Here is a 23,988-nt window from a genome sequence, read left to right as displayed (position 1 = left end):
TCCAGTATGTGGGCGGGCTGTATGATATGTGGGGCTGGGGTCTCCCAGGCCAGGGGTCAGTGTCTAGCTCCGGGGGAGGGGCAAAGACCCTCGCTTCCCGTGCCAATCTGGATCATCAAGGACTAGGAAGGGCTAGTTTGAGAATCTGAACATGTTAGAGCTGAAAGGATGCTGAGAGTCCTGCTAACTGAGAACCAGGACCCAGAGAGGCACCTGCCCCCCCCACCTCGGGACCCCCTCCCCCCATTACAAGGTTGCCCAGCAAGGTTGTGGCAGAGCTGGGCTCAGAATTTTCCTTCTGGCTTTCTACACCTCGACAGGGATTTCGAACTACAGGGAAATTTCCACAAATGCAGACCATAATCTCACCTGGAGACCCAGGCCCACACCCTCCAATCCTGGCAGAGAAGCTCTGCTTAGGGCTTCTGCCACCAGTCACAACCTTGTCACAGCCCCACTTGACCGAGTGGGCAAGGTAGGAGGGACGGCTCCTCCCAGGGCTGCCCCAGAGGCCAGACAGCTGGTGCCCCCTCCTCCAAATTCCCCAGGGGGCTGGGAGGTGAGCAGTGAAGTTAGAAAGAAAAGGAGAGGCAGACAGACTATGGCGAACAGAGCCAGGTCAGCTCACATGGGCATCTCCCCTGCAGCCTGTGGAGAGGGGGTCACCTGGCCCCCAGGCTGCCCACAGGCCACTCAGCAGGCTGGACCTTGAGATGAAGGAGAAAAGGAGACATCATTGCCAGGAGACAGATATGAGGAGAGCTTGCGGGAGACAAAGACTCCAGGATGAGCAGCAGGAATCTTCCAGAGCTGACCTCCATGCCTGCTCTGCCCACCCAGACCCAAATTCAGAGCCCTCCCCTCCACCGGCCTTCAAGCCTCCGAGGGGACCCTACCTTCCCGAGGCCTCTCTCCCTCCAGGGACCTCTCCCCGGGTCTCTCAAGTCCTCCCGCCGCTCCCCGGCTGCTCCAAGAGCCCCAGCCCTCACCGCCCTCCCAGGCCCCTACACTGACCCCCACCGCTCTCCCTCAGCCCCCTCCTCTGCCCGCCTCAGGTTCAGTGGGTCCTCCGGGAGCCCCAGGGCCCCCAGCCCTCGGTACCTGGTGATGCGCCGGGGCTCCATGAAGCTGGGCGAGTCCCGGCGCCGCTTGCGGATGGGCGAGTAGCTGCGGGAGCGGCGCCGGGCGCGGGCGGCCTCGGCCTCGGCGTGCCTGGCGCGGCTCTCGCCGTCCTTGTCCCTGCGGGGTCAGGCCGGGGTGAGCGCCGCGTCCCCCCCGCCCCCGGCGCCCCCCGGCCCGGGACCCGGCCGCACTCACCAGCCCAGGGCTTTCTTGGGCGACGGCGAGCGGCTGGGGCTGCGCGCCCTCTTCTCGGCCGAGCGCGAGCGGGACTTGGAGGCCGAGCGGCTGGAGCTCCAGGACCGCGGGTGCGGGCCGGGGCTGCGCGACGAGCTCTTGCCCTCCGGGCCGCCGTGCCGGCCGCGCGCTCCCGGGGACGGGGAGGGGCTGGGCCGGGCGCGCGGGGGCCGCTCCTTGGCCCTGCGGGAGGGACAGCGCGCGGGAGCGCGGGCTCAGTGGGGGGCGGGGCCCGGGCGGCGGGGCGCGCGGGGGAGTCGTGGACACCGGGAGGAGGTCGGGGCGCGCGGGGGAGTCGTGGACACCGGGAGGAGGTCGGGGCGCGCGGGGGAGTCGTGGACACCGGGAGGAGGTCGGGGCGCGCGGGGGAGTCGTGGACACCGGGAGGAGGTCGGGGCGCGCGGGGGAGTCGTGAACTCCCGGAGGAAGTCGGAGCGCGCGGGGGAGTCGTGGACACCGGGAGGAGGTCGGGGCGCGCGGGGGAGTCGGTGGACGCGGGGCGAGGTCGGGGCGCGCGGGGGAGTCGCGGACGCGGGGAGGAGGTCGGGGCGCGCGGGGGGGTCGGACGCGGGGAGAGGTCGGGGCGCGCGGGGCAGTTGTGGACGCGGGGCGAGGTCGGGGCGCGCGGGGGAGTCGTGGACGCGGGGCGAGGTCGGGGCGCGCGGGGGAGTCGGTGGACGCGGGGAGGAGGTCGGGGCGCGCGGGGGAGTCGTGGACGCGGGGCGAGGTCGGGGCGCGCGGGGGAGTCGGTGGACGCGGGGCGAGGTCGGGGCGCGCGGGGCAGTGGCGCACGCGGGGCGAGGTCGGGGCGCGCGGGAGGGACACCTGCTCACCGTTTGCCGTGGCCGCCGTGGCCGCGCTCGGAGCCGGGTTCGGGCCCGGGCCCGGGGGCGCCGCCTTCGCCCCCCGAGTCGCTGCTGGAGCGGGCCCTGCTGAGCGAGCGCGACGAGCCCCGGGGGGGCGCGGGCCGGGCGCGCCGGCGGCCCCTGCGGCGGGGCGCGGACGCCGAGGACCGCGAGCGCCGCCGCCGTCGCCGTCGCCGCCGGCGCCGCCTGGCCGGCCCGCCCGCCGCGCGGCCTCCTCGGCCCTGGGACGACGGCGCGGAGCGCGGGCTGGGGCTGTCCTTCCCGCGCGCGGGCGGCGTGGCTGCGTCGGCCCCCGCCGGGTCGCGGGCCCTGGACGAGGGCGAGCCGGGCTTCTGACGGAGAGAGGCAGAGAGGGTACGGAGGGGGCGGGAGGGGGCCGGAGAGATGGGGCACAGGAGAGAGACAGAGAGGCAGAGCCAGAGCCAGAGGGAGACAAGGAGAAGTTAGAGAGGCAGAGAGAAAACAGGAGAGCGGAGAGATAGAGGGAAGATGAGAGAGAGAGAGAGAGAGAGAGAGAGAGAGAGAGAGAGAGAGAGGGGCGGGTGGGGGGGAGAGAAGGAGAGGGGGCTTTCACCGGGCCCAGGCCGGGGGCTGCTAGTCCCGGAGCATCGCACACACGGTTCCCCGCGCCTGCCCTGCCTCTGCCTCTCCTGAGTGTCCACCTTCTGGCCTCAACAGTGCAGCTCATGCAAGGTTCTCGGCATGCAAAACACAAGAGGGACGGAGCGGTGGGCGTGGGGGGCTGAAAGGGAGGGCACTCCAGGATGGGAGAGGGGGCTGACATTGCCCCCCCATGGGGCCGACGATCCCGGCTGAGAGAAGAGAGAGGGCTGGCACCCGGAGGAGGCCCGGCCAGGGCCAGCCCACCAGGCCAGGGCCCCCAGCACTTGGGGGTGGTGAGGGGATGGAGGGGCACACGGCACACAGATGGGGTGGGGGCGGGGCGGGACAACTGAATTTAAAACTGAACCGAAGAAAGGGAGGAAAAACATAAATTAAAAAAAAAAAATCCACAAATGTCATTAGATACCAAAATCAAAAACAACGTCTGAACTCCTGGGGAACTGACATTTTTCTGTTAACATTTTTCTGTGTTTTCCGGCCCTGAAGAGACCTGTGGAGCTGTCAGTAGCGCCCGACTGTCTTTCTGTTTCTCTCTTTTCTTTTTTTTTTCTTTTTTTTTTTTAAAGTTCTGATTTTTTTAAGTCCCTCTTGGTTAACGTCCACTTACCAATAAAGTGGCACTTCCTCCTTTAGTAGGTAAGGTGTGTAAGAGAAGGGAAAAGTGTGGTAGCATAAGTTCATCATTAGATTCACAAAAAATGCAAGAGAGATAGAGAGAGAGAGAGAAAAACGCAACCACCCCCTTCTAGGCCTAGCGGAGGCCACGCTGCCTCTGGAGGAAGGATGGGCAGTGCCCAGCTCCTCAGCAGGCACCTCTCTGGTGACCACTGGGTAGAGATGTCAAATGTTTTTTTCCAAAAGTGGAGTTGGGGCATAAGGATTGGGATCCAGAAAACCAAAAAGGGCCCTGGCCAGGAACCAGGGGTCTGAGAACGTGTCACTACCTGACTAAGATCTTAATCACATCACTTCCCCATGGTGGGCCTCAGTTTCTCCTTCCACAAAATCAGAGGGTTGGGCTTTGCTTCCTGATGTCTCTTTCAGAGCAGATAGTCTAGGATTGTCTGTGCACTTGTGACCACCCTCTCCACCCTACCCTCCACAGAACTGACCCCGCCCCCAGTTCTTGGCCTCCATCTGGAAATAGTTGATTGCACTGTTTACAAGGCTGACCCCCACCCCCAGCCCATCCCCAATCACCAGCACCAACTTGACCTGCAGCACCTCCTGGATATATTTGGTTTTGGATTCAGCTGGTATCCCTATTTTTTTTTTTTTTTAAATCACAGAAGTGGGCATCTAGTAGGGCTTCAATACTATTTGCTGAGGAAGGAAGAAATGCCCTTCAAAGGACCAGGGCCAAACCCCGGAGTCCTAGGAGAGGGTCAAGGTCAAGGCTCTTTTGTTGGGAAAACAAAACCAGCTGCCACTCCTTGGGGCACCTTACTGGCAGGGACTGGCAGGAGCCTGGCTTTGGTGGCATGGCCTTGGGTGCTCCCTGGAGGGGGCAAGAGCTTCTCTGGGCAAGCCTGGAGCCAGCCTGGACTTGGAGCTGGAGCAAGAAGACAGCACATTGGTGGAAAAGAATAGCCAGCTCATGTTTGGAGGCTGAGGCAGACAGCGAACCTTAGACACAGCCAGTGAGATCATCCGTCTAGAGCCAAATGGGCCCTGACAGAACCTGGTGTCTCTGGGATGGAGGCAGCATAGGTGGGCAGAGTGGGTATCACTGGGTATCAAGGCACCATTCTGAGCACCCAACCCTCCTATCATCAGTGTACCCCACACTCTAGGCTAGGAGAGATGGGGGTTAAGTTGTTCAGTTATGGCCCCTCTGAGATGGCAATTCCATTGTCAATAGACAGCACCAGGAGAGACCCTGGGCTCCCCTAACACACACCCCTCCTTCCCAAAGGTGGTCTGTACCTCCCAGCTCCCAGGCCCCAGCACTTGGTTCTGTCACTCAGCAACCTTTTCTCTCAGAGGAGGCAAATGAGAAAGAAGTCTCCAGAATCCTCAGGTTTTTGGTCTACCCCTGGGTTGTCCAAGAGGGTAAAGTGAACAGATACTCGATGGGGCCAGAGGGGACCTGGAAGCTGATGCACAGTAAACCATACCCAAGGGGAAGCTGGACCCCACCTTGAAGAAGCTTTTGCTTGCACTCTGGACAGGGGGACAGGAAGGCTAGCAGACTACTGCCTATGACCCTACTAAATTTGGGAACCAGAACCTGGATGTGAATCCTGCCTTCAACCAGGATAGTGGATCTGAGCAGCTAGTTCTAACTCCAGTGAAAAGGCCAGCAAAGGGAGACCGGAGGCCATGCTGTTCCTCCCTAAAGACACTAGCGGGCACTCTCTATTCCCCACTGTCTTAAACTGGGAGTATTAGGAACAAAAAGGGCTGGGTTGGGTGGATACCCATCCCTGCATGTTGTTGCCCCCAACCACAGAATCCAGCCCCCTGGACCTGACCCCCTGTGCTGATCTGGATATTAACTCTTCCCCACTTCCCTTTCACCTCTTCCAAGCCAACTGGCCTACCAGAGCCCAAGATAGTAACTGGCAAGGTGGAACACTCCAGAAACAGCCCTGAGCTAGTTTGCTGTGGGGCCTTAAGGAAGTTACCTAACTCTGGGGCCTCAGTTTCTCCATTTGTAAAATGGGGACTAACAGGGTCTTTGCTGGGTAAACCTGTATAGGGTGGAAAGATTCTTTTCCGAGTACAATGAACTCATGTCCCCTTGCAGAAAGTTGGTCAGAGCAGTGCAGGAAAGCCTGAGACCCCATGGGGCCAGGGTAGCAGAGGGTGGGAGGTAGGGCCTGCTGGGTAGGATGGGAGGCAGAGCCTTCCCGGGGCGGGGAAGACTCCCAAGGCCAATCTCACCCCTAATCACTTATCCCTTATCCCTCCAGAGCCTCCAGGGTCACGATGGTGACCTCATGCTCATAGTCACCAGAGAGTGAGCCTCAACCTCAGCTTGGGGAGCTCATTTATCCCAGGAATTGCAGGGAGGCCAAGCCTAGACACCATGGGGTTTCATAGCTGGGGTTTCATGGATGGGATCCTCAAACATCTCCAGAGCCTGCTCTCTGTGACTGATGTCCCTCTTGTCTGGAAGTTCTCTCCCTCCTCCTCTCAACCTCTGCCTCACAGCCAGGCTCATGCCTGTGACCTGCTAGCCTGGGCTCAAGGCTGCTTATATAAGGAATTTTTGAGGGAAGAAGTAGAGAGGACAGGTGCTCACTGCATCTTGATACCCTTAAGGACAAGAACAACAGAGCTGTGGGGAGCTTCACCCTGGTTCTCCCAGGGCCCAGACAACAGCCCCTCTAACTTGGCATATGAGGACCCCATTTCTGGTCCTTGAGAATAGGGCCGCCACTATCCCATCAGGCTGGGAGAGAGTCTCTTCCATCAGACCAGCAATGCTTTCTCCTTCCCTGATAATGTCCTTGTCTGTCCTCCCAGCACTGCCCAGAGTTGAAGAATGTTCTGAGTGAGCTCTCCAGGTCCTGCCCAGTGGGTCAACATGAAGGAAGCTAGCAGGGTCTCCTCCTTCCTATGCTGAGGGCGCAGGCTCACCCAGCCCTCACAAAGGGTTGGGATGCCAAATTTATGCACTTTTCCCAGTTCAGAGGCTGCGAGGTGGGGTCCCTGAGCATGGACCCCTGACTACTATCCTCAGTGTGACTGGATGAGTGTAAGACCCAGGACCTAGGCCTGGTTCTCACCCAACACTTGGGAGTGGGGGGCTAGTTCCTGGTCCTTCTGGATTATTCTGCACCAAAAGACAATAGTAAGCTCAAATTTGGAAGATGGAAGGATGCTGGGGAATTGAGGGAGCCGCTGTCTGGGTTGGATAGTTATCCAGGAAGAAGGTGCAGGTGACCTGAGAGTCCCCAGCATCCCACACCTGGCCCTATGGACACTTTACTATGTAGGCCCTCTAAATCCAGTGCCTGTTCCTGGCCAGATCACCCTTCCCCCTAAGTTTGAGTACCATTATACCCAAAAGATGCAGCTCTGAAGCTCAACCCTGGTGCCAGCTGCTGCCAGAGTCCTGCAGCTCCCACCCTAAAGCTCTGCTTGTGGCCAGGGCCAGACTCAGGGGAGCCCAGAAATCCCGGGAGGGAGGGACAGGGCTCATTCTCAAGCCTGACCTCCGCCAGACTTCCTCCAGGATCTGGAGGCCAACAGGTCCAGGACAGGCTCCTCCACCACTGTGAATTGCCCAAGTGGGATGGGGGCTGGCAGGGGTGAGGGGTGAGGAGCTTAGCAGCTACTCCAGACAACAGAAATCAAATTGGCTCAACCGCAGCATACAGTTCAGGAGGGGAACACAAACTCAGAGTGCTAAACCACACAGAAATGCATTCGGACAACAAAATGAGAAAGAGAGGGCGTGAAGGGGGCTGGGTGGTGAGGGGAGGGATGGAGAGGAAGAAGGAGGAGCAGAGCAGGTGGAGAGGCGGGAAGAATGGACCAGAAAAGTTGTCAGGGAACATCAAGAAAACCAAAAGACAAACCAGGAAACACAGCTTTGAGCTCATTGAGAGAAAATGCAAGTTACAAATGAGTTGTCACTAAAATAAAGAAAGAAAAGGGAGGGGGAGAAAACCAACCAGAGCAAGATTGAGAGAGAGAGAAAGAAAACCACATTCAAACCAAGCAGAGTGGCGGGGCTTGTCTGGAGATGGGCGCGAGCGCACAGCTGAGCCAGGGTACCTACCTTCTCAGTGCTCAGGGACGGGAATGCAATAATAAAAAAAGAAAAGAAGGTCTCGTCTCCGCATTGGGAATGCAGAATGGGGACAGACAGTGACTCGAAGCTGCGCTCCCCCTCTGAATCAGCACCTGGGCGGCCAGTGTGGCTCTCAGGTCTAGCCCAGGGGTGCGAGGGGGGCCTGCCCAGCCATTTCTGTTTGTTTGCTTTAAACCCACAGGCTTCAACAGTCAAGCTTTCCGTAACTCTTAACAACAGAAAACCTCCAGAGGGCATGCAGGAAGCAGCTGATGGAAGCAGAACCACAGGGTGGGCTACAGGGGGCTGGCAGCATGGGGAGAGGCCCATGTCAGGGGAGAGAGATGGAGAGAAAGGGAGGAGGAGAGATACAGGGAGTGACCGAGAGACGAGGAGAGACAGGACAGAGGACAGAGAGAAAGGTGACCCAGACAGAAGAGAGCAAAGCTGTTTAAACAAAGCCAGTCAGAGTAGACAGATGGGGTGGAGGGCTGTGCATTTAAAAGGGAAGGCAACCAGATTCAATTGAATGGAGGGTTGATCCTGCCTCGCCCTTTTCCCTGGCTTCAGCATCATTTTTGTAAAATTCATCCCTCCTGCCTCTGGCTTCACCCTGGAAGAAATGTCAAGGTGTCCCTCCTGTTCTGGTGTTCCACTCCAGCGAGGTCACTGCTCTCTCTGGGGATGGGGTGGGGGAGAAGCCTGGGAGCACCTTGGGCACACCCTCTTGGGTCTTTTGAGCCAGAGGCAGAGGTGCCAGAGAGCCCAGGGCTCATGCTCTCACGCCTTCCCTGCTACCCTCACTGACTGATGGAACCGGAACTGAGGCAGTTGGTCCTGCTGCTAAGACAGAAACCCTGTACACCCTTGCTGGCCAGTGTGCAGGGCCTTGAGGAGGACAAGGCTAGCGCCAGTTTTCCCCTTTGGGAGCTGGAAGGAGGTGGGCAAAGGCACCAGATAGAGTGGATGGCAGGACTTTCCCGGGAGGTCTCCTGCTCAGCATGTTAGTCTCCCATCCCACATTGCGTGACCTTGAGCAGCTCCCTTCCTCTGTGCTTCGCTAGTTATTTCCCCATTGGTACATGAACTGTGAGGGCTGAGGGCTCCCTGAGTCACTGAAATAGCAAACATAGGAGTAAGCTTGCATGATGCAAGGTCTACCATGCCCTGGTGCCAGGAGCAGAGCACTGGGAGCGGGCCACAGACATCTGGAGGGGCCCCAGCATCGTCCTCCTGCTGAGGGCACTTCTAGAGTATGCTTCCCATGTACCAGCCTCTCCACAGCTTGGTGGGGTGGTGGTGGGGGGGGGGTCTTGAAGTTAGAGGGCTGGGGTCTACTTCTGAATCTACCTCTAAAAAGCTGTGTGACCTTGAGCTGACTGTTCTGTTTTCTCTGAGCTGGTGTTTCCTTCTGTAAAAATAGAAGCCAAAAATCCCTTTGGGGTCTAGCACTGACCTGGCACGGGACAACAAAGAGATGTATTGGCAGCCACCACTCTGCTGACCTCACTCTCAAGACCAGGATGGAATTTTTCTCTAGTCTGGGAGTGTTTTGCTTTGAAGCCCTCATGTGAGCTAAACTCTCTCAGGTAACTTCAGTTCTCTCATCCAGGGTCCCCTACAGATCTGAGACCTGGTATGAAAGGTATGGGAGGTTCAGAGCAGCCATGTCACACTAGACAGAACTGGGGAGACATAGGAAGCTCCCTGGGTCTTCCTCTCCCTGGGTCTCCCCTCCCTGGGTCTCCCAGCTTCTCTCCAAGGCACTTTAAAGATGGATCACAGAAGCATGACCTGCACCACTTTTGTTAACTTAAAAATAGAGACAGTTCCAGCATGTGCTCCTGGGCTGAGGAGAGGGCTGGCTGTGGCTGCAGATTTGGCAGAAGCTTTTGGCATGGAAGCCATTTTTTTAAGAGTTATCTTCCCTTTTAAATCCTGATCACAAAGGGGAAAAATAAGTCTATAGAGAAATGTACATGATTAATGTTCACTTGAGATTCAAAACCATCTCTGCGTTAGGAGGAGAGGTTCCCACAGTAACACACACAAAAGCAAAATTCTAGAACAACACAGAAGAGAGAAAAAACCCAGAGAGAATAGTTTGCATTTCTGTACATTACAAAAGGAAAAAAAAATTAAACAGGAGAAGGAAAGGAAGTACAAACAAAAACAAAATAACAGGAAAAGTCACATAAACTCCCCCACCCTCTTCCCTTGCCGGCTAAAGGAGAAATGAAATCACAATATTACCACGTTTCAAATGGGAGGCTAAAAAAACAAACAAAAACATAGACGGGGTTAAAAAACGGTGAGCGTTTCTTTTTCAGTTTGTTTCTCTCTCTCTTTTTTTTTTCAAATCTAGAGTCCAAGAATACCCACCGCCCAGTACCTTTCCCCAAAGACCCCCTTTTTTTTTTTTTTTTTGGTGAATGACCAAGTCCACAGAACCCCTCCCCCCAATCTCACCTCCCTAGAGGCAGGCAGCACCAGTCCGGGCAGCATGGACCCAGTCAGGTGAGAGGCCTAGGATGTTCTGAAGGCCCAGATCTCCCAGGGTCCAAGGGGTTGGGAGAGGACTCGGGGCCATGCTTTGTGAAAGGAGTAACTAAGTGCTGTATCCTAGGGAAGTCCCAGGGCAATGCCAAAGTGGAGTCCCATTTTGGGAGGGACTCAGCTCGGGGTGCTGCCGAGGCTTCCTCCCCAGGTCAGTGGCTAGGCCACCTTCCCTGACTACTCTCTCCTGAAGTCCACTTAGTTCTGTGACCATTTTGTCGGCACAGGGGCCATTGCTCAGGCTTCCAGGGCCAGGGAGGGGAGCAGAAATGAGAAGGGGTCTCCTTCAGTCCCAAGAACCTGCCTTCTGTGCCTTTCAGAAGGATGCAAAGTTGCCCTGACAGTGCTTGGCACTGCTGCTAAGCTATGCCCCTGGGTGGGGGATGGGTAATCTCTCTTCTGGGTTTGCTCCTCTCCACTGCTGCCCACAGCTGCCTTTGCGCGTCCTCTCTCACCTCCAAGAGATCTAAGGACAAGAGATCTAGACCCCATGTGGCCCAACCTGGTGCCTTGGAGCTCAGGAGTCTGGTACCCTGTTCAGGTGTGTGGTCTAGGGACTGGGAATGTTCTTAAATAAAAATTAACCAAAAGCCTTTTGTCAACTGCCCTTGGCTTTCCTCGCTGAGTCAGCTGCGGAGTAACGGTGTTTGAGAAAAGAAAGGGAGTGGAAGGAAACAGCCAAAAATCAAAATGAAACTGACCAACACGTACATGTTTGCTGCTGAGACTGAGGTCTGGGCAGGGGTGGCTCCCTTGCTGAGGCTGCTGCTGGCCTGGGGAAGAACCTGCAGGCCTGCCTATCCTAGTTCCCTGCCCATCCAGTGCCTCCACCAGTGCTGCAGCCCTTTCCCTGGGGGGCCCTACCTGTACTCTGTCACCAGACATGGGGGAGGTGGGCCTCCCCTGGGGCCTGGAAGAGCCCTCCTCCCCAGCCTAGCCGACCCAGCTACCAGGTCCTAACATCACCTTCTAGAGTGCTGTGTTCCTCTGGAGGATGGGTGGGCACAATTATTGGGGTGGTGCAGGTGTGTGGTCTCGAGGCAGCACTGGGTGCCCGTGGAGGTGCCTTAGAAACGATGGTTATGGGAAATGCATGTGCAGGAGTGTGGCCAGTGCCCAGAGAGGGCAGGGGCTTTAGGATTGCAGCTCTGTGACTGGGAGGGATCTGAGAGAGGAGGGGGCGGGAGGGGGGTTGAGAGAGGGCGGGCCCTCAGAGCAGGGAAAGGGCTTTGTGGTAGAGGAGGCTCTGGACCAGAGTGATGGCCTGGGAAGGTTGAATCCTGTTCTGACTTTGACCTCTGTCAACCTCCAAGTCCCTTCCCACCAAAATATGCCTGGGGGACGGGAGGCAGGAGACACTGGTTCTTCTACAGCTGGGCACCCAACCGGTTGAGTGCCGGTGACCAAGCCCTCTCTTCAGTGTTGCAAGCTCAGGCGTGGCGCCAGCCTGCAGGGCCCCCCTGAACCTGACACTGGACAGGTGGGCATAACCAAGCAGCCCCGCCGCTCGGTGCAGGGAGTATGCACGAGGTGAAGCCTGGGCCCTCTGCGCACTCAAGGCCCCCTGCCCGAGAACCAGCACGGCGCAGCCCGCGCGCCGGCGCGGGAACCCTTTGCAAAGCGAAGTGTACGTACATCCGGCGGGCTGTGAGCCGAGCCCGGGCGGCCTCCTTGCGCTCCGCTCCGCTGCCTGCTGCCGCCATTCTGCTGGGGCGAACCCCATGCGCTGCCGCCAGATGGGGAAGGCGACCGGCTCCCGCTGGACCGCTGGCTTCCCGTCTTCCGCCCGTCTTCTCGGTGCTTAGGGCTCAGCCTGGGGCCAGGGAACATTGGGGGAGCTGGCATGGAAGGCCCTCTCGGCTAAGGGCTCCTGGCCTCACAGGAAGGGCAGCTCTCCTTCCCCACAACCCCACAGGGAACCCTGACACTTAGAATTCAAGCCCCCCACCCCCACCCCTTCTAGCGGTCTCCATTTGGAATTCAGGGTTGGGGCGTGTGCCCAGTTCCAGCACATCCCAGCAAACTTCTACCCATGGGTTAAGTGCTGCTCCTCTTCTCAGTCCCAGCTCCCCAGTCCTGGGGGGTGTTTAATCTACATTCCTCCCTTCTCCCCAGCCAGCAGTAAACTGAGTTTAACCACATATGGAGGCCTCTGCCCACACCCAGGACCTACCTGCTGGGTGATCTGGAGTCGCTGTAGTGAGAGGACAGGGAGGGGCTGTGGGAGCTGCCGCTGCTGTGGCGATGGGACCTGCAGCCAGGGGACTCTGCGTGTGGCCTAGGAGAGAAGTCAGCCTGTCCTAAGTTCTGCAGACCCCCCAACACCAGGGGCCCCAGTGAGGGCCTGATGGGAGCCACTGCTGACCAACCTCCCACAGTCTCTTGTAAAAATCCACAAACGCACAAATTTTGTCCCTGTCCGAGAGTTTACTCCCCAGCCTCAGCCCGTGCTCTTCTGACTTGGGGGAAGGAACTGGAGGGTGTGACAAGGATAAAGCTCGAAAGGACCTGGACTGACCCACGGGAGGCTTTTGGCTTCCTTTCTGGGCCTGAATTTTTCCATCTCAGCAAGGGTCACAAAGTAAGTTCTCTCCTAGGACCCGATTCTGTGATTCTAGGAGGCCAGGTTTGCTGTGTGGAGAAGGGGCAAGGGCCTCAATGACTGGAGAGGAGGGGGAGGGTTTTTACCTTTTCCTCTCTTTGTTCTTCTCTTTTCTTTTGCTCTTGGGGCTTCGAGATCTGCAGAAAGCAAAAGCTAAGGTGACAGCACAGCCTGAACCTGGGCTGTGAGGGGCAGGGGAGCCCAGCACCTGGCTGGGCCCAGATGTGGACCTGAGATGTGTTCCTCTCTGGGACCCAAGCCTCCCTGCTGTGGAGGACTTGTTCAGTCCAGCCCATGATTTTGATCTCTTTCACTCAGCCAAACCTTGCTCCTTCTATTTCCTGGAAGTCCTGGCCCATGGTCACTCCAGCCTGGGTCCTAACTGCTGCTCCCTTTGGGAGTGAAATAAGTGATATGGTCAGGGCCCCAGAAGGAAAAGTGACTTGTTCTTTCTTTCTGGAGGGATAGGCCCCTCTGTTGAGTTATCATGATGAGGGTGGCCCTTCCACACCTCATTTGTGTCTTCTGTGCCCCAAGTTCCTTCAGATTGGGTCCTCCTGGCTTAGTTGAGGCCTCTTGCCTGCCTTCTCAGACTGTGGCCTGGCCCTGGGTCAGCCCACCAGGGTTTTAAGAAAGAAATGCTTTCTCTCTGCTTTTGGGTGACTGTTCGGGGTCACCATCCCATTCCTTCTAGTTGCCTGGGTTGGACCACATAGTCCAGCTCCTTCTGCCTTTGAGAAAAAGATTGGGAAGTTCTGATTAGTTCCCTAGGTCTCTCAGTCCCCAGCCGCCCTGATGCTACCAGATTCCAGCTAAATTCTTTCAATGGTGAAGATTCTTTCTCTGGTCAAATAGAAGTGATACTAAGAAACACTGGACTATGCTTCTCACAGGAGCAGAGTGAGGGGGTGGGCAGGTCTGGAAAGTCAAAATGTTTTGGTTTCTAGAACCCATGTTGCCTGCTTTGGGCCTCACTCTCATCTGAAACTGGCTACTCCCTGCTCACCTCCAGGTCCCCTGGACTGATGAGACCAGCAGAGGGACTGTGCCAGCTGATGGTGACCACTGGGGGGGCAGTAGGGACCCACAATGGTCCATAATGGGGCAAGGCAGGAAAGGGGGGAGAAGGGAAATTGGAGAAGCAGGATTAGGCGTTTATTTAGGCTCTCCCCTCCTCCCCCTGCAAGTCAACTCAGGCAACTTCCCATATAGCAAGGGGGCTGGGGACTCTACTCCTCCTCAGGGTCTGACTTGGATGCCAACTGTGGGGATGTGACCACCCCACATCTTCCTTCCCTCCAGGCTGTTTCTACCTCCCCCAGCCCTGCATCTGCCTAAGTTACTGCCTTTCACTTTCTCCCCTCGCGATTCATCCAGAACAAATCACTGTCTTGCTCAGAGCTACATGCTGATTCCCAGCTATCCCTCTCTCCCCCTTCCTGCTCTTAAAGGCCAGTCTCTAACTGGCAGTCAGGCCTGTTGGGGGCCTGGCTCCTGAAACTTCACCTCTAGTTACAGCCTGCCCACTTCCTCTCCCTCCACCCCCAACTGAGCCTTCCTAGCTTATGAAGGTCCTTCTGCCTGACATGCCCTTTCTCTGCAAAATCAGGGTCCTGATGTTTCTGCCTCCCCAATTGGCACCTTCACAGCCACACCCCTGTGGGCACTGGAAAGGCTGACTCACTGGGCAGGCAAGGGCTGCAAACAGTGGTCTTCCTCCTCCTCCCCCGCCCTCCCACCCCCTGCCTGGCTCAGGGCAGGTGTTCCTGGAGTGGGAGGATGGAGCAGAGCCACATCCTCACAACCCTTGGCCCCTGCAGGAGGCCTCTGTCCACATCCTTGTGATGCCTCCCGGGGCACCGCTCACCTGTGCCGCCTCTTCCTCCGGGACCCAGAATCAGACCTGTAGGGCCATAAAAAGGTTCTCATGAGCCCGCCTGGAGTGACTTGGGATGGTCTGGGCACACCAGCTGCAACAGTCCTGAGCGTGGGCCCCACAGTGCGTGGGAGCCCCGGGGGGAGAGCAGGTACCTGTCTCGGCGGTGCTTCTTCACACTCTTCTTTTTCTTGCGCAGGGGTGAGGAGCTCCCACAGCTGTGGATACAGGGGGGTGAGGCTAGTGAACTGGGGTCCCGGGCAGGGGAGGAGCTGCTGGTAGTGACTAGGGCGGCCTAGGTACCCTGGTACCTGAACTGGAAGGGGGATTCCAGGCCATATAGCCACTTGCCCGTTGTACAGTTATACCAGTGAATTGAGACCCTGCGGGAACAGCCTAAGTGATTCCCAGTCTCGGCCCAGCCCCCTGGGCGTTGTGAGAACTGCGTTAAACCCAAAGGCTAGAGGTTCTCAGGGCTGGGCTTCTGGCCCGGGTGGGGACAACAGGATGCTAGTGATGCCAGGGTCCAGGCCCTGAGGGGCAGGCCTCCTGGCGCTGGGGGACGGCCAGAGTCTCACCACCCGCACATAGCACGCCCTCGCCCTCCCGGCCCTGTCTGCCTCCATCACTGACCTGCACTCCGAGTCTAGTCTCCTCTTTTTGCTGAAGGTCAAGGGAGAAAGGACAGACAGATGGACGGGGTTAGCTGGGGACCCTGGTGTTTCCCAGGGTCTCACTCGGGACAGGGGGACATGAGATGGGGAAAGGCAGGTGAGCCCCAGCCAAGTCCCTCCCCCAGGCCCCTCTCCTGGGGCGGGTGCGGGGCTGCTGGGGGCGGTGGAGGGGACCGAGGACCGAGAGCCGGCCCGGCAGCCACACGGGTCGGGGCGGAGCGAGGGCCCGGGGCGGGCCAGGAGAGGCTCCCGCGCACCCCACGGACGAGGAGTGGGGGCTTGGTGAAGGGGGGGGGCTCTCGGGCGCTGGAGAGACGAGCTCCCGGGCCACCCTCTCCGCGGGCGCCGCTCACCGGCTTCTCCGGTGGCCGCCTTTCTTTTTCTTCTTCTTCTTGGGAGGGGGCGACGCTGAGCTGCTGGACCAGTGCTTGGCCCTAGGCGAGAGGGGGCGAGGTGGGGGGCTGGGGTGAGAGGGAGGGCGCGGCCCCTTCCCGCCCCCGCCGGCCGGGAGGCCGCTGACCTGTACCCCCGGTGGCCGCGGTAGCAGGCGGCTGGGCAGTCGCAGTCCACCGGGCCGTCGTCGTCGAAGGGCCCGTACTCCAGGCCTGGCTCCAAGCCCTCGGTCAGCCGCGGGGTCTCCGCCACGCTGCGGGCGAGAGGGGCGCTCACCGCGGGGCGCTGGGGGAGGGGGCCGCACCCCAACCCCTAGAGGGTCAGGCGGAGATTCGGTGACGCAAGGGGGGTTCATTAACACACCTCTCAGCCTCGACAGTGCCATATTTTGTAAGAGGAAAAGGAGCACCGGCCTTCCCCGCATCTCAGTGCAGCCCCTCAGCTCACTGAACCCCTTCTGCACTGGCTCTTCATAAGCTCAGCTCCATTCATTGAGCCCCACTCCCCTCAACAATCCCTCGAGCCCCTTTTAGCAATCCCTCCCCGCTTTAACTCCACAGTCCTGTTCTGCAGTCCCTTCTGACCCCCAGGATCCACTCCATCTCTCCAGCCCCTTGTCCCTCATTGAGCCCCCTGCTGGCAGAGGCCCTCCCCGGTGACTTACTGCCCCTCCCCGATATCTGGCTGCCGGTAACCCTGCTGGCGGGTCCCCAGCCCCTCCCACTCCCAGTGCCTCCCTCTCCCGTGCCCCTCCTTCCTCAGCCCGGGCTGCCGGTCTGAAATATTCATAGCCTCTCCAGTTCCCTTCACTGCAGCCCCCTGGAGGCCCTGCTCTTCTCTGCCACTGGCTGTCATCAATCACTGCCCGGTGGCAGCGGTGAAGGCCTCAGCACTTTGCCCGCCGGCCCTGCTTCCCATCCATCTTGCAGAGCTCTCTCCTTTGCTCAGCAGAGACTGCCACATCCTGCCCCTGCTCCTGGCCCAGGAGCCCAGCCTTCTTCTGCCACAGATGTTTGCTCCCTGCAGGCACTTGGTAGAGTGACGATTTTTTCCCTAGAGGCAGCTGGGCTTTGACTTGAGTTTTGAAGCTACAGAAGAGCCCTCATCATGCACTGTCCCTGAGTCACTGTGTGATCTGGTTCCTGTCATGAGTGATAACTCTGCCTAGAAGTGGTCCTCCACAGACCTGGTCTAAGATAACCAGGTGGTGAACCCCCACCTTCCTTTGTTCATTTCAACCCAGACAGTGGCCCCTCCTGACTGGAGCTTCAGCAGAACTACCCTCACTCCTAGGGGCCCCTTCCCCTCCTTTGTTCTTTCTTTGCCCAGAGTGAGGGAGGCAGGGCTTGGACAGCAGAGCATTAAGGACATGACATGAGCTTTGAATTCACACAGACAGGCCTGAATTCAGGCATGACTGCACTCACGGAGTCTCCAGCCCTTATCTGTACAACAGGGCAAACACCTATCCTGGCTTTGAGCAGAGGATTAAGTCAGATTCTGTCTATGACATGAGGTCTGGCCCTCGACTGTTGTCTGCCCCTGGCTGTCTTTGTTAGATGGGGCCTCTGGCAGACGCTCACGCACCAACACCTTCTGTTCCACCTTTTCTCTCAGTTCCCACACATCAAAGTCAGACGGAGCCAGGAAGGCAGCCACAGCTACGAGGGAAAGAACTTTCAGGGAGAAATCTCTAGCAGAGAACTCACTGATCAGCTCTTTGAATACTGCTTTTGTAACCCAAATCTGACAGGGTGTGCTAGCCTTGAAGCCAAACACTGACTGGCATGGCAGCCCAGCGCCAGGCAAGGGAGTACTGGAGGTGTTTTCCAGGGTGATAGAGGAGAAGCTCATTGTTCTCCCTGCCCCTGCACAGCCAAACACCCTTATATCCCTTCAACCATACCTCCTTATTCTTCGCGTGTTCCTCCTCCTGCAAGCACTGGCCCCAGCTCCTGTCTCTGGCCCTGAAATCTCCAAGTCCTTGGCTTGTCTAGCCCCCCACCCCTTCAGGGCCCATCACCCCCACACAGTCCTCAGCCACACAAATGTCTGACACATAAAACAGTCTTCAGCAGAACTTAAGGACACCCCCAGCATTATGTGGGGGAGCCAGCGGGAGGAGGGAGCTTCCACTTAGCCTGACACAAAAATGAAGGTTATTAACAAAATAAAATAGCTTGGTTTGGGGACAGCCTTCTGCAGGAATCTCCTCTCCCATTCAGAGCCACTTCCTGATACAGAGATTTGCACCCCTCTCCGCATTTCACAGATGAAAAAAAGCTGAGACCCAGCGCAGGAAGGGAACATCCCCTACAGTTGGTAAAGGATGTAAGCTCACTTGTGCAACTGTCTTTGAGAATTCATGTGCAAATTTAGGACAGCCCTTGCTCTGTGGCTGGCCTTCCCAGTTACAGATGTTAGTACAGCTGTCCCCTCTCCACTTCACAGAGAGTGAGATCTGGGTTTGTTTAATCTTCTTAAGTTTGTTCATGTTCTTAAGCTCATGTTTGTTATTGACTTAACTTCTCACCACATCTGTGCAACAGGCAGGGGAGGCATTGTTCCTCTATGACAGAACAAACCAACCCCACAAAGGTGATCAGAGTAGGTCCAAACAGAGTCCACTGCAGAGGAGCCAAGAGCATGGCAAGGTTGAGCATGCCTCAGTGGGACACTCGTTGACCTGGCTGCTATCGTCAGGGCTCCGACATGGGGGAGACTGCCCATCTCACTCTCTTTCTCATGCCAGCAGTTCCCTAATTAACTGGTTCTGTTTCCTATTAGCAGGAGCATAATAGTCAATTGACAGATGAAAGAGTCCAGACAGAAGAAGGGAAGGATTCCAGGCATCGGGTCTGCCCTTGCTACTCATTCACTCAGTGGCCAGGCCTGCAGGAGCAAGGGCCTGGGGGCAGTGGTAGGACTGGAGATGACTCAGGCCTGGACTTCTGTAGCCTTTCACAGCAAGTGAAAACTATCACACATGGCACATATGATCGTAACTACTAACATGGGTGCCAGATACTATTCTAAGCACTTTGCATGTTTATTTCATTTAATCATTTAATGCTCAGAATGAGACACTGAGGAGGTACCATTGTTAATAGCCTAACTTATAGATAAAATAATGAGACATAGAGAGGTCAAACTATGTATAAAATTACATGCATAGAAAAAAAAGACTGGGATTTACTCACTGCCTTTGTGTTAGGAAGCGGCTTATGAATATGGTTCTCCATAAGCTCCCTGTCCCCAACATTTTGTTATATTACATAATATGAAAATAATTATTCTTAAAGATTGTCTATCAGAGTGAAAAAAGAAAAAGATACGGATAGCAGTTCTATGAGAAATAGAGAACACGATGTATGTATTTCAGAATGAATGGGATTAGTGTCCTTAGAAGAGCGCTAACTAGCTCTCTTCCTGCCATGTGAGGGGACACAAGGAAGTAGATGCCTGACATGGGGAAGAGGGCTCTTAGCAGAACCCGATCATGCTGGAATCCTGGACTTCCAGTTTCAGAGCTAAGGAATATAGATTTCTAATATTGATTAGCCACCTAGCTTATAGCAATTTGTTCAAGTGGCATGAGCTAAGATAGTGATGGAGATCATCCAGTAACGATGCATGTCTGCCGTGTGCCTGCCACTATTTTTCACACTTACTTTGATGGTCTCACTTAATGTCCTCAACGTCTCCATTTTATGAATTTTATCTCCATTTTATGAGTTAAGACATAGAAGTCAGGAGAAGTCAAGGACCTGCCCACATCACACAGCTGGGGTGTGGTGGAATTGGGATCCAGAGCTCAGGGAGTTCACATTGACTTAGAGGTTTGGATAGGTGGGGCATCTGACATCAAACCCCACACCCTCCCTCCACTGCCCCACAATCTGAGCTGAGAAGCGAAGATTTGGTCAGATGCCGGGTACACAGGAAGACACACAATTAATGTCTCCAGCCCTGGGTCACCTCTCTGCCTGTGCCTTGGGTTCGGTACCACAAACTGCTCCTCCAAACTCGATTAATCCAGGCGGCCATCAGCCTCCTTAGCTTGCCGCAGTCACTCTCTGGAGTGCTATTTTCATACTGTCTTGGCTGCCTGAGCTAGAAGAAACCTTTTGGCCAGCCCCTTCCCTGCATAAAGGAAGAAATTGAGGCTTCAGAGGAAATCGGACAAGTATCACTGTGCTAGGCACCAAGGTAGAGCAGGAAACAAAACTGATAAAGGTCTTGTCTTCATACCAGTGGGACAGCAGGACCCTGCTAAGTCTCTGTTCTTCCCGCCCGCCCCCCCCCCCCAAGCTGGGGTGCTCCCGCACCGTGTGGTCTTTCAGACACAGCTTCTAAGGACCCCTTCCTGATTTGACCCCTCTGCCTCATTTCCTCTCATCCCCTACAGAACACACACAGGGCCTGAAGACTAAACAGCTCAAGTGGCCTTCTTGTCAGGGGTTGCCAGTAATTCCTGGTTTCAGGTTTCAGGTTTATGTTTCACCATAGAGCAGGGGGCCTGACTCCTTCCCTCTCCTCCCATCTCATACCACAGCACACACCTCTAAGATATTTCTTCCCGTGATGGAGACAGAGCCGATTTCCCACTGTGCCCCAGTTCTTAAATGCATCATTCATTCATTCATTCATTCAAGGAAAGGGAAGATCAAGACTTGGGAGTCATTTGTTGACAGGAGAGAGTTCCAGCTGGGTAATGGGTGAGAGCCCCAGGCATACATGGGGAGGAGACCAGAGGACAGGGGAACCAACCACTGGGAAGAATAGAGGAGTGAGGAAGACAGCAGAAGCTGTCAGAAAGGCAACAGGAAACTCACAGGAGAACCACATCCTGGAAGCTGGGGGGAATGTAGGCATCCAAAGTGGGCACGTGCCTGAGAGAGGCCAGGTCTGCAGACAAGAATGACCATGGCGAGGAGGACCTGGGTGCCCACAGCCATGCAGGTAACAACAGCGCAGAAGCTAGAGCCCCACGGCTTAAGGAAGGAGACAATGACTGTCACACACTCTACGGAAATTTGGTTGAGGAAGGAGAGAAAAATGTGGAACGGTAGCAGAGGAGAAAGCAGGGTTGAGGAAGGATGGGAATTAAATGAACAGGAACATTGGGTCTCCCCTGGTGGCGCAGTGGTTGAGCGCTGGGCTGCAAAGCTGCCCACAGCCTCTGCAGCGCTGGTTCGATCCCCAGCCGCAGGAAAGGGTCCCCCATGGCGCGCAGACCTCTCCTGCCGCACCCGCAACTCCCCTCAGCAGTGTATTTCGTCGTTCTGTCTGTTCTGCTCCCTGCTCTGGCTCTGGTGAATTCTCTCATCCTCCCACGCTTCTGACTGTACCCAGTACTTGTATAAATAAATAAATATATCTTTCAAAAAAAAAAAAATGAGCAGGAGCATTTTACAGGCTGTAAGGCGCAGAGAGACTACCCTGCAGTCACACTGTCCACCAGTGAAACTCTGTGGCAACTCTGTGACATCTCTGTCAGAACATTTCTGAAGTTTCTTGATGTGTGCCCAGGAATCCCTGAGCCGATATCTGGGCTGCCCCGTTTCCCCCACTGCTGAGCCTTAGATAGAATCAGGGTGCAGGTGGAAACCCTTGGTGATAGCCTGGTGCCCGGCACCCTGCCTTGTTCCCTCTGCCAGACCAGAGCTTCCAATGGAGAGGCCCATGGCCTCTCCTCTTCCTTCTCTCCCTCAAACCTCTCTTTGAGCCCCCAGCCCCAACCGCCTGAGGAACACTTGGAAAGACCCCTTTGGCACCTAGCTGCTGCCTGAGCCCACACCCCAACTCCTCTGCCCCCACGCAGGCCAACACTCACATGTGGCCCCCAGGCCGGTCCTCCCTGGTGAGCATCCCCTCCTTCTCCATCAGCATTTGCCGGAACGTCCTGACCTTCTGCCGGGTCTCTTCCTCCGAGTACCTGCAGGAAGCGGGGGCACCAAAGGGGTAAGGGATGCTCTCTTGGCTTTGATTCCCTCTCTACCCATCCCCTCCACCCAGGTCATTCCCCCAGCCACAGCCTCAAGTGCACAGCTTGCAACGAGTTGTCCGAGTCACACCACCAAGCAAGGCTCTCAGCGCTGGGAGAGCTGGAGGCTTATCCATTTTGCACCAAGCCAGCCAACCAACCAAATAACCAACCAACCAGATAAACAAAAGGAAGAGTTGTTCCCAGAGGTGGACAGGCCACCTGGTGAAGCTGCACATCCCTCCACCCCCAGGGCAGCCTCCCTCATAGCCAGGCTGCAGTCATTCCCTGGATGCATTTTAGGAAGTGAGAATCAGGCTGTGACACCTCTGTGGCCTTTTCTGCTTTCCTGGCCACATGGTCATCTGATCCTTACAACAGCCTAGGGAGGTGCGCAATGTATCCCCACTTCTGCAAGATCAAGACTGCTAAGGGGCATGCCTGGGATCCCAGTGGTAGATCCTTTGCGTCCCTCTTCCTGGGGCTTAGGGTGGGGGTGGGTAGAGGAAAACTGGGCCTTGAATGGAAGCCCTTGACTTCTCTACTTCTCTCTGCTTCCTTCCTTGAGCCCAGCCTCAGGCTAGGGATCAAAGTGCAGAATTATCCACTCCTCCTTCCTGTTCTCACACCTTGGGGTCACTGGTCATTGTCTCTCACTGCACCCCAAGCTGCTGCCCAGGCCTCCCTCCAGGCCCTATCCATGCTGCCCGCTCACTGGAGGGTCGCTGCTCCCCATGCCCCTTGCTCTAATGGCAGGCACACAGCAGGTGTCCTGTGGCTTTTGCTGAATGAATCTTGGGGTCCCAGGCCCTCTTCCTCTCCTTCCTGGGTTGCAGGTTATTGTGCTGGACAGAAAGTGTGGTAGCAAAATAGGAACCGGGGTCCCGTCTTGCTTCTGCCATCTGTTCCTCGTCCATTCTCTGTGCACACCGTGGACCCAGCCCTCCACTCAGCCTGTCCATGAAAGTGCTACCTCGTTCCCTCTCAGGGACCCTCTCCTCTCCTCCCTTCTCTCTCCTCGCTCCTTTCCTCATCTCCCTCCACAAGCATTTGCCCACTGACCCAGTCTTTTTGGAGAGCAATTTGGTAATTCTTTTCTAAGCAAAGTAAACACAACCAAATTAACTTCCAGGTTTGCCCTGTAGAGATAATCATGGCTGAGCACAGGACTTGACTCACAGGGGTGTTTACAGCAGAAGAGATAGCCACTCCACCAGGTTATGTGCCAACACTTGTGTTTCCATGGCAACGTGCACCTCCAGAGGCTAGCAGGTGGTTCCTGAGCTAGTCATTATCTGTTGGGTCTTCTGCACCCTGTGCGGGCTGGGAGTTCCCTGAGGGCAGGGGCCTTGTCTGTCTGGATTGCCAGCATGTCTCCAGCACCTGGCACCTTGCCTGCCACATGTTGTATCCAACAATTTTTGATAAATGAGTAATTGGTGATGGAGAGGCATTGGAGAGTTTGAAGGTTGGATTTTCATTTTGGAAGGACGGCGCTGGCAGCTGTGTGGCTGGAGGAGGGGCCTGGCGCTGGCCTTGGGCTCCTGCAGGAGGTGGTGAGGTCATAGCTAGAAAATGGGCCTGACGATGCAGGGGAGACAGTGAACAAAAAACCATCCAGTGGGAAGGATGGCTGGGGCTGGGGACCTGACTGACTATATTGGGGGTTAAATAAGGAGCACTACCTACTTTTAACTCGTGCCCCCTGATCCTCACCCAGCTAGGGTCTCCTGGCTCGCAGGTTCGGGTGTCCATGAGACCCATCACAGGGAGGACCAAGTCCTGCCTGGCAGAGCGAGGATCCATTTCTTCTGATCCCCACCCCCAGTGCAGTAATGCAGTGTGTGTGTGAGGGTGTGAGTGTGTGTGTGTGTGTACTGACACCTCTAAACAAGTGTTGCCAAACTCTGGGCCCTGACTAGTCAGTGTCTACCTCAATCCCTGTTTAGCTTCAGGCTTAGACATTTGGCCTTGGCTGCAAGGGACTAGGAGCCCAGGGCTGGCATTCAGTTATTGGGCACATGGGTCTCAAGGGCAACCACCACCTCCTGGTCTCCCCAGTGACCTCCTGAGGTCAGCTCGCTCAGCTGTGGTCACGTGGGGCAGTGATTAAGGGAGAAGCGGGAGAGGGAGGCAGTCTGGTTTTGAATACCGGCACCCTCCTCCACCTTCTAGCTCTGTGACTGGACAAGTCCATGCACTTCTATTGGCTTTAGCCTCTGGACCTGTGAAATGGGATTGTCCTAGATTAAAGGAGATGCTCATCTAACGCAATATGCACAGTGCCTGGCACACAGTAGGTGCTCCATAA

The 23,988-nt window shown here is 56.5% G+C and overlaps 1 protein-coding gene across 1 annotated transcript in view; it reads right to left on the bottom strand.

The window, feature by feature from the left end:
• SRRM3 (serine/arginine repetitive matrix 3) overlaps positions 1 to 23,988 on the bottom strand; it is a gene marked incomplete at its 3' end in the record, with an annotated part of 43,685 nt that overhangs the window by 903 nt on the left and 18,794 nt on the right. The window contains exons 3-14 of the mRNA XM_084251035.1: positions 21,528 to 21,629; positions 15,819 to 15,944; positions 15,652 to 15,732; positions 15,258 to 15,287; positions 14,780 to 14,842; positions 14,616 to 14,651; positions 12,835 to 12,885; positions 12,320 to 12,424; positions 11,782 to 11,959; positions 2,190 to 2,554; positions 1,318 to 1,539; positions 1,102 to 1,239 (exon numbers count right to left, since the gene is read on the bottom strand). Coding sequence (XP_084107161.1) covers positions 1,102 to 1,239; positions 1,318 to 1,539; positions 2,190 to 2,554; positions 11,782 to 11,959; positions 12,320 to 12,424; positions 12,835 to 12,885; positions 14,616 to 14,651; positions 14,780 to 14,842; positions 15,258 to 15,287; positions 15,652 to 15,732; positions 15,819 to 15,944; positions 21,528 to 21,629 — 1,497 coding nt within the window. The remainder of the gene's footprint in view (positions 1 to 1,101; positions 1,240 to 1,317; positions 1,540 to 2,189; positions 2,555 to 11,781; positions 11,960 to 12,319; positions 12,425 to 12,834; positions 12,886 to 14,615; positions 14,652 to 14,779; positions 14,843 to 15,257; positions 15,288 to 15,651; positions 15,733 to 15,818; positions 15,945 to 21,527; positions 21,630 to 23,988) is intronic.

Source organism: Talpa europaea, assembly GCF_964194135.1.
Source record: "Talpa europaea genome assembly, chromosome: 12".
Lineage (NCBI taxonomy): Eukaryota > Metazoa > Chordata > Mammalia > Eulipotyphla > Talpidae > Talpa > Talpa europaea.
Note: the sequence above shows the minus strand (reverse complement) of the source record. Positions and strands in the feature narration are given on the sequence as shown.